Here is a 12,914-nt window from a genome sequence, read left to right as displayed (position 1 = left end):
AAATCACTTAGGTATTTATTTTTATCACCTTAATATGTTAAGAGAAATTAAAAAGGCAAATAATTCATTAATGTCGCTAAATAGTATATACCCCCATAGTCTCTCTTACTAAAGGGTATTCTAAACAAATACAACAGTAGAACAGCAGGCAGCTACCAAGTTTCTGCCTTCTGGTGTTGGATTGCCTTAAACGATCCGCGTGAATAACTAATTTCAATGGAGTCTGTGCCAGTGCCACCGCTCGCCTTTCAACATTTATCACCCACCATCGGCGCAGAAGCCCCAAGACCCATCCAGAAGCTATGCTCCAAGCTCTAGGAGAGCCCTAATCCCAAAAGACAATGGGACAGTTCATTTATTTTTTTCGCTCCTTTGCCACTTTTTGTCCGCCTGCCCGAACAGACAATAAAAAGTTAGAGCCCGACTGCGTAGGACATGCTAAAAACGCATCGAGCCAGAGGATTGGTCTTAATGAGCAGAAATGGTACCAGCAAAAAGAAGCTACCAAGCTGAAGTGTGGTCTAGATAAAGTTCCTGAAACCGCGATTCAGGTGAGGAACAAGTGAGCTTGGATCTTATGTTAAAGCGCGAGGTTCTAAAAAAGTTATAAAAGCTGGGGATAAACAAAGATGTTGGTATTAAGATTAATAGATTTTCTGAAGGGCCTAAAGGTACTCTAAAAAAAGAACTTCGTGTATTAAATTGATTGATAATTCAATAAATATTTATTTTTCTTTCAAGAATTTCACATATTGTTGTTCTTGCTTAATAGTATTTAAATATAGTAAAACATAATAATAATTTAAACAATATTAAAATGAAACTTCAATCATATAGATCTAAAGCAGTGGGCCTGGTGAAGTAGATGGTGCTCTTCTTGTCTGCCGTGAGGGCCACCAGAATATTCTCCACCTCGCACTCCGAATTATAGAGATAGGCTTCGGTGAACTTGGTATTAGCATGGCCATATTTTGTATATTGATGAGGAGCCTGGTTAACGGTGACCAGTTCAAAGGCCTCGCGGCAGGTGTCCTTATCCCGATAGTTCTCATTGTAGTAGCCAAAGGGTATGAGGTTAGTCAGCTCTTTGTGCGGAGTGGTGATCTCGCCAATCAAATGCCTGGTCACTTGATTGCTGGTCACGCTGTCCAGATTCTCTTGCGGTTCCGAGATGTAGCCTCTAAAGGTGGAGCCTTCGATCTGTACATCCAAAAAGTAAATGGCATTGCTAATCAGTGGGAAAGTGCCGTTGAAGCACTTGTAACCAATGCCCTCGCCTCCGAAGGTACTGCACTCGAAGTTATCACCTGGAATAGCACCATCTGCATCCCAAACGGAGAACAGAATCGTATACTTGGAGCTCTTCTCATAGTTTTGGATTCCAATGTATCCACTCGATTCGGTGGTGTAAAACTGCAGGAAGTTATAGACCCCATCGTTGCGAGGATTTGGACTGGTCATCCACTGAAAAATACTTCGCACTCCAATGAATCCATGGTCTTGGTATTCGATTATGGTCCTTGCATTGCCCAGGACATCATTGAATCGTGGCGAGCCTTCACTAAGTTGTTCCTGACGTAGAACAGTCATGAACTTGGACATGTCCTCCTCCGCTTCCTGTCGACTTGGATGCTTAGCCAGGCTTTCGGCCAGGCAAAAAGACAAACCAACTAGGAAAACTAGTGAAAATTTCACAAATGCAGCCATGATGAACTTCGATTGAACTGTGACTATTTGCCGATTGATCAGTCCACTTTATATAGGAAAAGAATTGAGTGTTTATTTTCTAAGTGATAAGCTGTGATTCGCATTGCATCAGGCTCTTCTAACGATAAGAACACACTCAATTGGGTAAAGTCAGAGATAATCACAATACTTAGACCATAAATTAGTGTTACAAAACTGGCAAGTATTGTATAACCTCATAATAAAAATGCATTAAATGAAAACAAGTTTTTTATTTAATTTAATATAAAATATATTTTTAGTTGCCAATATCTACTGTAATTCATATTTAATTCAAATAATCAATCTTGTACTTCAAGCGCCCTTCATTGAAAAGCATTTTTGTCTGATAAGGCACATTCAAGTGGCAAATAATAACCTTTACGGTTAGTAAAGAAGCTTTTAGGTTTTTGCGTAGATAGTTATGAAAGCCCTACATTGAGGGTATTAACACTGACACTCGAATTGTTATTGACCCACAAACTGAAATATTCCACTCGGATCATGGTCTGTAACCCAAAGTCAAGAGCAAAGCTACAGAGTTCAAGTCATAACTCAGCGATCCTCCTCATTCTCGACCCCCAATCCTGATCCTCATCCACTGCATCAGCAGTCAGAGAACGTAGCACTAAATCAAGCCCACATGCAGTTCAGGCCATGCGACCAGCATCAGTTGTTCCCTCGTTTTTTGACAGTTTTGCGCACAGTAGCAGTTGCAGTTGAAGTGGAAGTGCCAGACCCTAGACCAGAGAACAGTAGCAGAGTGCAACTGCACTGAAAAAAAAAGTCTAGTTTAAGTTAAGGATATTATTATTATTATAATTTTAGGGTTCTAGTGGGATTTAACAAGTAGTCTTGCTAAGTCTACAACCAAAGACTTTTAAGCTCACTGTTCTTTAGCTCTTTATTTTGTTGGCACAGCGTAGCAAGCATAGTCATCCGCCGTCGTCATCATCATGTTGACTGTGGCATGATAAACGCAAGCTGGGTTTTGGGCCCAGTAAAGGAGGCGCAGGCCGAACATGTGTTGCCTGTCGAAGATTCAGGCGGAACGCGACCCACAGTTTGGTCTGGTCTACGAGTGGCTGAGTGGCTGCACTTTTTTGTTTGCCCAGAGTTCGCTGGAACTGGCACAAAACCTTTCGGTGGCTCACATAAATTTTAAATATCCGCAAGAGATGCGCCTGTTAAAGTTGTGGGGCTTACCTTATTTGGCAAAGGCCAATGCAGTTTTTAACCATTTTTATTGACCCAAGGGAGGTGAACAGCCAGTGGCTCATTAGTCGATTCGGGGGCACATCGGGGCGTATGAGTAATGCCTCGCAATTTGCACGCCTTGAAAGGATTAATTCGTTAACAATTTTTCGACGCTGTAATATGCAAGACAAAACCAATAAATCTATTAATTAAGCCGACATTTGTTTAGCATCTGTTGCGATTTCCTTTTTCTCTGAACAATTTGATAAATATGCCCAGTTCAAGTCGAGAGTCTGGTCTCGGTTTCCGAGTGGATTTGCTGAAATTTAAGACAGTGGGTGGTCCGGATTGGAAACGGTTTTTCAGCTGAATGAATCAACTGACAGTACAGTGGTGCAAAATTAAGCCAATTCTTGGTAATAAAGTAATATTTCTAATCGAAAATTTCTTTTATTATTATTCTTAGGGAATCTTTACTATTATTAACTAATCTTTTCCTACTTTCTGCTTTATGAATAACTATTTTCTTCTAAATTATTTCCACTATGCTGGGCACAATAAACCAATTGCCGACAAGTAACAACCAACTGGGCAAACTTCTGTGGCCGCGTGGTGTGTATAAATTTGCCAAATTAAAAAGCGACAGCGGGCCCAAGAAGGTTTTTTTTTTGCAATGAGGGGGCAACTGGGTGGTAGTTTCGAGATCGAGAGTTGTGAGTCGCGAGCCACCCACCGCCGCCCCCAGATGACGCAACAGGGAGCCCGGCGCAGGCGTCTATAAATAAACCAACCGCCAGAGTAAATCAAAACAAGGCACGAACATGTGGCGCTTGAAGTTTTCCAGCCAGGATCAAGTGGGCCGACCGGGATTGGGATCTCGGGTGTGGTCGCCGCTGTGATATGTGCACAGAATTGGATCGGATTTGGTGGATTTGTCATCCCCATCTGGACCCATAAATTCGTTACGCATTTTCCTGGCCAACGAACCAACCAACCAGCCAGCCAGCCAGCCAACCAACTAACCAGCTTACACAATGCGGCCATAATGTTTCCGATCCAGCTTTTGATCTGGCCCGTTGTCAACATCTTATTCCCATCCTGACATGATTGATTTTTCATGTTCCCAGCAAAGTGGAAGCCTCTCTGAGGTCAGTTGGGGACTTTCTAAAAAAATATTTCACTCAGACTCTCGTACACTCATCAAAAATGGTTATCAGTACTAATAAATCGTATATATTTATTTTTTATTGTTTCTCTTTTAGTAGTCACTCTTTTGTTTACTTTTGAGTGTTAGGAATTACTTAAAATACTTTAAAAATATAAAGAAAAAGTTCTCTCTTAAAATCTTGACTAACAATAGAAAAACTATTATTTATCTTTCTGTGTGAGAAAAATGTTAAATATTTTTATGAAAACAGAGGCCGACAGAGGTAGAAACTTGGTCGATCTGCCAAGCCTGCTGTTGGCAAAGGTTTTTAGCCATATTTGGTAACAAAAACCATATCCATTCACACCTCCCACACTGGGGCAGTAACCATTACATCAACATCAAATTCTGGTGGCAGTAAAAGTGCCTTAAAATGTTTGTAATTGAAATTTATTGTGCCGCAAGTGTTGCACAAATTATTTTGTTTGATATGACCGAGGGATAGATCCCAGTCCCAGATCGGAGATCCAAGAGTGTTTTGCCGCCGTGGGCAAGAATCGTCGCTTAGTGGAGCAATCAATCGACTATATATGGCCGGGAACTGGGGAAAACACTTAGCCAAGACGATTTCATTTGGCTTTATGGCCAACCAAAATCGGCGATGTGAGAAAACTGTGTGCGGAAAACTGAGGCAGCTACCTGGAGAAGAATTGGGCTGGGAAAAAGTTATTAATATGGGTCGATTGCCCCGGGGCACCCAACTCCAAACTCTTCTAGCCGCGAAGTCGGCTTCCAATTTTGGTAGCTTGATTTGTCACGATGCTTTTTTTTCTGGTTTCCTTGCGGTTCGGCGTTTTTATTTTGCTGTTTTTTTAGATTTCTTTTTTTTTGTGGCAACCAGGAGAAGACAAACAAATTGGTCTGTAGTTGAAAATTGACAAGAATTTCGTGACTTTGTCACCTCTTTTTTTCCTTTTTTTCGAGTTTTTTTTTGGAGCCATCGAGGAGATCTTACAACGCCCTCGAAGGCAGCAGGAGCTTTCTTTCCTTGAGGCCTCCGCTCGTTAAGTGGCAGGCAGCGCGTGCGCATTAAAGTCGCTCCACCGGCTTCAAGTTCCAGTCAGTCCCACTGGCTGCCCTCTAGCCCCTCTACGATCCCCTCTGAGAAAAAGTCAGAGCCCCCGCCCCTGGAAATCACTTCATCATCGGACATCGGGCCATTCTAAAGTCAAAGCTGCGACTGAAAAACTTTTGTCAGATTTATTTCTCGGTTTCGTTGGTGTTTCTTTTTACTGCTGCTGGTGTTGTTGTTTCCTCCAACTTGTATAGTGTACACTATTTTTTATACTCTATGATTAAGGTTCGTTGGCTGATATTGATATATGACAATAAAAAATACAAAAAAAGGTTTTAAATAATTTGTACAACTAAATACTGAAGTGCATTAAAAAAATGATTATTATATACATAAAACTTAATAAAAAAATATATTTCAAAAATAATTATCTATAAAAGCTCTAAGTTTCTTAAACAATTTACCTTGTAAGGGCATAAAACTTCCACCAATGAAAGCCCTAACTTCCGAGCTTACTTCATTTGGCTTATTGTGATTTTTATTTCTTATCCCTTTCTTCGGCTCGTTTGTTTTTTGTGTGCTGGCTCTACCTGTAACCTTTTGCACTTGGTACCCTTTTTTCAATTTAATGAATTTTTTCCGTCGTTTTCTTTTTCTGCACCCAGTGACAGGCTACAAGAGGCCGGCGAAGGCGGCCAGGAAATACTCTTGGGGACAACTGCAGATGCATGTCGGCTTCCATGGGCCCCGAAGTTTCCTTTTATTTTTGGGTGTTATCAATCCAGCAACGAGGGGAGCTTGGGGCGGAGATTTCATGACCTGAGGACCACAATTCAAAACAAACGCAAACTCCGGCTACGCCCTGAATACTCAACTCGCATCCATCCGGAATATGCATTTGTTCTGTCCTTCAACGGCGGCCTATTCAATTGTTTATGGTCAAGTTTATAAAATTTTGGCAAGACAGCCAAATTGAGAAGAAAAGAACCAAATGCAAAGTTCGTGTCTGTTTGCCCATGTGACACCACCTCCAACAATGCGATTATAAGGCAATTCTTCTTGCTATTTTGGCACTGAAAGAAATACTAAGAACTTTTTCGAATTATAAGTATAACCCCTAAAGAGAAAGTTTAATGATAAGCCTTTGAGATATGTTAAATTCAGATCTTAAAGCAGAAACATATTTTACTTTTTATATTTTTATTTATTCTTTATTTTTTTCACAGTGCAGCTGGTTTATTTCCTTTAAGTAGGCCAAACCCAACACCGCCGTCCACCCACCGCGGACAATATGAGTTGACATTAGGGAGAACATGGCCAAGAGGAGCAACAACTGGCGACTCCCATGGACCCATCTACATCGACGCTATCGCCCTAGACTGACCTCGTTGTACCTTGTTGGTTATTGTGGTTGTTGTCTTCTTGTTGCTGGCCAATTTGCGGCAATTGCATTTCCCAGTTGGAAACTTCAACTACGACTCCAAGTGTGCCACTTTGCCCGCTGAGATCAAGTCGAGGCCAAAGGCAAAGTGGGTGAAAACACAGAAAAATGGCAAAAATAAGTCAATATTTGTGTTCGAAAATATGATCGAATTGGGTCATGTGATGCAATCTTATGGTTTGAAATGGGGATACATTTTTTTTGGCTTGCTGGGTCACACGTGATGTGGCCTCTTTTGGGAGCCACTATTTCCTCTAGGCATTAAAGGTGTTTCTTTGTACCTTTTTGAGAAATCATAAAAACAATTTTGTTATAAGAAGTAATCCAGTCTCATCCTGAAACTCCATCGACCAGTATTCACTTTAAATTCTTGAAAAATTGTGCCAACCATTAACATCTTTTGGAGATTTCATATCCCGCACGCGTCTCGTTGGTCCTCCTGGCCCGACATTATTTTTTTAGCCACTCCGCCTTTGAGCAAACAACGATCAATAAGGCAACAACCACGCCCAACCTTATGGTTCGCATAAGTGAATATGAATATGTGTCTGCCACAAATTTGCCCCTGCCAATAATTCAATTAGGTAGCAAGAGGGGCCAGCAAGCCAAAGATTCGGGCAGGGAAACATTTATTTCACAATTGGCGCACATTAATCAATGGGGCATGATCTCTGGGGTGGAGCTAAGTGCCACAACAAGTACCTAGTACCTTGACTAAGGAGCTCCTCCGGGTGGCTGCAATTAAAAGTAGATTAATAATTCGCCTACCTCTTTTCCAAGGTTCCAAGGAGCAGGAGAAACAGCAGCATCAGCAGCTCAGGTGTAGACAACGTTGTCGATGTCGTTGTCATCCTCACTTTCCTAGTAATCCAAAGGGGGCTTTGGAGACGGGATCGAGCTCGGGCTCGAATTACCCATGGGTAATGTGGGGGACGGGACTAGCCCACTTTAATTGCACATTTCATACTTGTTAATTTTTCAATTTTCCTGCCCACCGACTGCGACGTTGAGCAGTTGACCACTTGCCAAATGTCGAATGCTGGATACTGGATGGTGGCTAGTGGATGCTGGATGCTGGATGCCGAATGCGAATGTTGAATGTCCGGTGCCGAATGCTGGATGCTGAACGTTCGTTTGTCATCGAAACGTGGAGACTCAAGACTTGAGACCCGATGGACCCCTTAGACCACACAGACGCCGATCCAACTGGGTAGAGGTGCACCTAGGAAAAATAAGCTAAAAATACTAATCTATTAATGGCTATTAATTTGAGACTATAAATCGGTTAAGAATTTTAAGTTCGAAATTGGATGTTTAATGCTCGAAATCTACATAAAACAAAGATAAATAAATATTGGTAAGTACTATAATTATATTTTTTAACAGTGCATCTGCTCCCGTGGCGGCTGCTGCTCCCAATCGATACAGGTGGACATGCGACTGACCCACCTCGATGCTCAACGGGCGGTGCAGCTGCTGCAACTGTGGGGGCGCCAGTCCTAGCCCCACCCACCTCGTCCCCCCATCTCCTCGCTGGAACGCTTTTCACTGCATTTGGTCCAAATTAATTGCCAGCGATTAAATTTCAAATTTTCCATGCAAGCCCAAAGCAACTCAACTCAACTGAAAAGCCCGCAATCCCATTCGCTTCCGTGCGGCGACTTTTGCGTGAGGCAACTCCACTTGCCCTCCCTACCGTCGAAGTTATAAAGTGAAAATCATTAGTTTTCATTTGTGGCGTTTAGGGCGTGTGCCTCGGCCCGTGGATCTGGATCGGCATAGGCATTGGGATCGTGCAGCTATTTTGCATTGCAAATTAACAAAAAATAAAGCACACACACACACTAAAAGTGCAATTTTCACTTGCGCGGCCATAACATTTTCCTGAGCATCGTTTTGGCAGTTGCATGTCAACTCCGTTGGCCATATCCTGTGGAGTTGGCATTAGGATTGGTAGAGATCGAAGGCGGTTTTGGGGAGGAGCTGGATCGGTGGTAATTAAAGCCAGTCGAGAGGTACCCCTGACAGATATTCCAACGTGGGCGTTGTGGATATGAGAGGTTCGACTGACCAGGCGAGGAAAAAAGCAATAGAAAGGTAGCAATGGGGTTAGGAAATTTACAAATAAAAGCATTTCCATAAATAGCAGTTTATAGTAAAGTTTATTTGTCTATTTATAAGAAATTAATTGTATTATAAATGTGGAATTAGCATTTAAAGCATTATTAGGTATTATTTTATAAAGTTAAAGGGAAACCTTTAAAAAGAAGTTTAAGCTTTTCCGCAGCTACAAGCAATATAAGATTGGATAACTTCAGTGCCAAAAATAATCTACAATCTATATATATTTTATCTTTGAGAACCTTACAATTACCCTTTAAATTGCTAGCTTTATGGATCGTCCTTGAGATTCTATTCGGTCCACCCACTTTTGGATAAATGGCAACCATTCTTATTTTGCAAAATTGAGTAGCCCAACATCGTGTTTCAGATTAGTCGCGTCAATAGTGCCATAAACATAAATCTGCGGGTTAATGGGCAGGAAGGTGGACCTAGACAACTTGGCTACCAGTTGGCGGTGGAGCTCCTCCTGCTACCGCTGATGTTTGAAGTCGAAGACCGGCAATTACGCAGCAAATTAAAATCAAATAACTTAGCATGAAAATCGAGCAAGCCATAAAAATCACATGCAAATTATAGAGTATCCAATAACCAGACTGGCAAGTGGCGGTAGCCGCAGCTCCTTGGTCGTCTGAGAAATTGTTGTAATTTGCGCCATGGAGAGACCTGTCCCAGCATCGCTTTTAGCCAACGGCGCTCCAATAAAGCCTTAAACAAATGAAGTTATTTGAGCCAATAAAAAATGGCAGCAACGAAAATGATGGGGAGGCCATCCCCACGAGTATGTCAAGCGGAAAGGGAAAGTTGATCGAGTTGGGACAGGAGGATCTTTCATATTCAGGTGCGGTTCGAGCTATGCTAAGAGTTAACTCTATATAATAAGATATACTGTTTTAATTGTTTCTTGAATATATACTATATCAGAAATAATAATAACCATTGGGGAAGACACGTTGTTCCCCCAATTTAAAAATTAAAAATAATTCAAATACTCTTCACCTGCAGCTCAGTTCATGACCCAAAAACCAAACATCGATTACCTCTTGGCACTGCACCCCTTTTTGAAGTCAAAAATCCGCACCTGTTGGCAATCACATCGACATGGTATTGAGACTCTTCCAACTCCTCCAACAAGTGCCATAAATATTGAGCAACTTGTTCTCAGATCTTCGCTGTTCTGGGATCCTTAAGGGTTCGAGTTCAGGCTGGAAATCTGGTTCTGGCCCGGCCCTTTCTTAATGCACACCTTGGCAGCAGTACAGCAACTCAATGGCAATTTGTTATTTGCCTGGTAATTATATGGCATCTTCCTCGTTGCCGTTTGGCTTATTTAGAGCTTTATTTATTAAAGCATTTAATGTAAAATTGTTTGCCCAGGCCAGGGGCCATCATTAAACAAAGTAAATTGTGTGTATAAATCAATATCGGGATGCGGCTAATTAATATCAATGTTGATTTTGTTGACTCGAACAGAAGAAAAAAGAAGAAAATTAAATGAAACCCCCGCAACACCCACGAAGATGCCCGTTGTGAAATTGCTTTTCCCCTCGATTTTGAAACTTGCATATTTTATGCGCATAAAGTGGATCATAAAGTAATTAATGCACTAAAATGCGACATCAAAATGCTTCGGGCAGAGGCACCAAAGAAATTTCTTTCAGCATTTCGTTGCAACTTCGTGGGATGGCTGCAGCACCAATAATGCACTATAAACAAAGTTACTTATGTTCATCATATTAAAGGGATTAAACGAACTCAAAAAAGATTATTATTTATATATTTTCCCTAATATTATGCAATTTTGAAAGTCATTTAGTTACTAGGATAAATTAACGTTCTAACTATTACCTTTTACAATATATATATAAGAACTTCTCTCAGTGTTTTAGCCACAGAAACAACAAAGCGTCTGCAATCAATCTTGAGGCGGCGTTTTGCTGGGCGTGTTCTCTTTGCTCTGAGGTTGCACCTACGCTGGATGCTGCAGTTGGGTGCAGCTTTCAGTCCGGGATTAAGACCCTTTGCCACATTTCAGGATCGCCGTCTGTATATGAAGAATATAATTACAGAGTGTTTTTCTTAATTTTTTTTCGGAATTTTTTTCTTTTGGCATGCGTAAAGATTCTGAAACGGGAACTCTGCGGCCGGGCTTTCTTTTTACCTTTTTGGCCCTGGCTGACAGCGACTGACAGACAGCAATTGCCAAATAATAAATAATTAGTCGGGGCGGCTCAGATGGGCGTGGCTAAGTGACATGGCATGCATTTTTCATGGCGTTAAATCAAATATTGGTTGGCCAAAAAACAAAGTCCGCCAGCTAGAGAAAGCGGGTGTGACCCAAATTTCTCAAGATCGTGAATTATTAATTCCACAAAAAAATGTTAATTAAGATATTAAAAGCAGTTAACTTAACTTAATGAATGAATTAATATTAGGTTTCACGTGAATATAAACGTGGTAGTCCTTCTTAAAAACCTTTCAAAATTGTTGTCATACATATTAGTTTAGTATATAATAGTAAGTCTGTAAATTTTTAACAGAATAAATACTATATTTTATAAACTTAACATTTTGTTAACATTTTCAAAAGGCAGCTGTTAAGGAAAACAGCTGATTGCACCTGTTTGCGAGGCAGAAAAAAGCGAATGAGCTTGTGAAAAGCAAAAGCCGATAAGAGAGGCCACTTGTTGAACAAAAATTGAAGCTCTCCATCAGTTTACTTTCAGCTGTTGCACTTGTCATTTCTCTTCGCCACTATATAGTATCCAAGATCAAAATGTCGACGATTGTGAGGAAACTTATCAGCACTGTAAATGCTGCCAAGCCCGTGGCTCCCTACAAGTAAGTTAAAAGTTAAGAGACCTAAAAAAAGTAGTCAAATTTAAATGTTGTTAATAACATAGTCAGGCTGTGGTTGCCGATCGCACTGTGTACGTTTCTGGCTGCCTGGGTCTCGACAAGGACACCATGCAGTTAGTCCCTGGTGGACCCAAGGAGCAGACGGAAAAGGCCCTGGAAAATCTTGAGGCTGTGCTCAAGGCAGCCGATTCCGGAGTGGACAAAGTAATCAAGAACACCGTGTTTCTGAAGGATCTCAACGATTTCGGAGCCGTTAATGAGGTCTACAAGAAGGGTGAGTAAAATATCTAAAAAAAAGAAATGCATAAAACTATATATAAATATAGTTCATATGGCAATACCTACTGTATACCGGCCTTTTGATCAAAGTCGCCTGATAAGGCAATCGGCATCGTTAGCGCCTTATCACCCTGTTTATTGTTTACAGTAAACATTTTATGACAGCTATTCTCATAATATTTTTGTTGTTATTCCTCAAAAAAACTATATGCTTTATGTTTGCTTATCTGCTGTTCCAGTGTTCAATAAGGATTTCCCGGCTCGCAGTTGTTTCCAGGTGGCCAAGTTGCCCATGGACGCCCTGGTGGAGATCGAGTGCATCGCCTTGACCGGGTCCGTAGAAACCAAAACCGTGCAATAGCAATCAAAAATCAGTAAACTGTGAAAAATAAAGATAATTGAAGATTAACAAGTAAAAAATTGCATTTATATGTAGTAAAAGTATTAAAAGTGCTTAAAATTTATTTAAATCTTAAAACTGTTGCCAAATGAAGCTATAAAAGCTGAGCAACATTTGTTGCTTGGCGTTATGTAAACATGCAGCGGCCAACCGGCAGCTACCAACTAGCAACATGCAACGTGCAACAGGCAACGGACAACACACTTTGCATTTAAACCTTATATAGTTTACAATTTAGCGTGCGGCAATTTATCTTTGTTGTTGCTGCGGCTGCTGTGCGCCTTTTGTATTATATTTCATCAAATGTTGCTGCATAAATCACTGGCAACAGCGACTGCAGCAGCAACAGTTGCAAGAGCAGCATGTTGCTAACGGTAGCCCGCTTAGACAAAGCGTTTATTTCACATTCAAATTTAAAAGTTATTCATAATGCCGACGTTGAGTTGTTGTTGCTGTTGTTGGAAATGATGGCTGCACTGTAAAAAATTAATATAAATTGTATAATAATGTCAATATAAAAAATAAATTAAAGAAATATGAAGAAAAATAGAACGTTATCAGACCATTTTTAATATAAACGTTACTTATTTGATATATATAAGTATAAATATTTTTAATTAAAAAAGATTTTTTCTGTGTATGCTCCATATTGATGCGGCTGCCTTTCAGG

At 40.7% G+C, this 12,914-nt stretch overlaps 2 protein-coding genes across 2 annotated transcripts; one reads left to right on the top strand and one right to left on the bottom strand.

Moving 5' to 3' along the window:
* Positions 1-788: 788 nt before the first annotated feature.
* Positions 789-1,718, bottom strand: LOC108105146. The gene has a single exon (XM_017211581.2). It carries the CDS (start codon positions 1,705-1,707, stop codon positions 826-828), a length of 882 nt encoding a protein of 293 aa, XP_017067070.1. The 5' UTR covers positions 1,708-1,718; the 3' UTR covers positions 789-825.
* A 9,690-nt stretch (positions 1,719-11,408) lies between these two features.
* LOC108105133 (rutC family protein UK114) lies at positions 11,409-12,264 on the top strand. Its single transcript, XM_017211566.2, has 3 exons — positions 11,409-11,547; positions 11,610-11,839; positions 12,084-12,264. Exons 1-3 carry the CDS (start codon positions 11,483-11,485, stop codon positions 12,203-12,205), a joined length of 417 nt encoding a protein of 138 aa, XP_017067055.1. The 5' UTR covers positions 11,409-11,482; the 3' UTR covers positions 12,206-12,264.
* Positions 12,265-12,914: the final 650 nt, after the last annotated feature.

Source organism: Drosophila eugracilis, unplaced genomic scaffold, assembly GCF_018153835.1.
Source record: "Drosophila eugracilis isolate 14026-0451.02 unplaced genomic scaffold, ASM1815383v1 contig_423, whole genome shotgun sequence".
Classification (NCBI taxonomy): Eukaryota; Metazoa; Arthropoda; class Insecta; order Diptera; family Drosophilidae; genus Drosophila; species Drosophila eugracilis.
The sequence above is the reverse complement of the archived record's forward strand: the minus strand, read 5'-3'. Positions and strand labels throughout refer to the sequence as shown.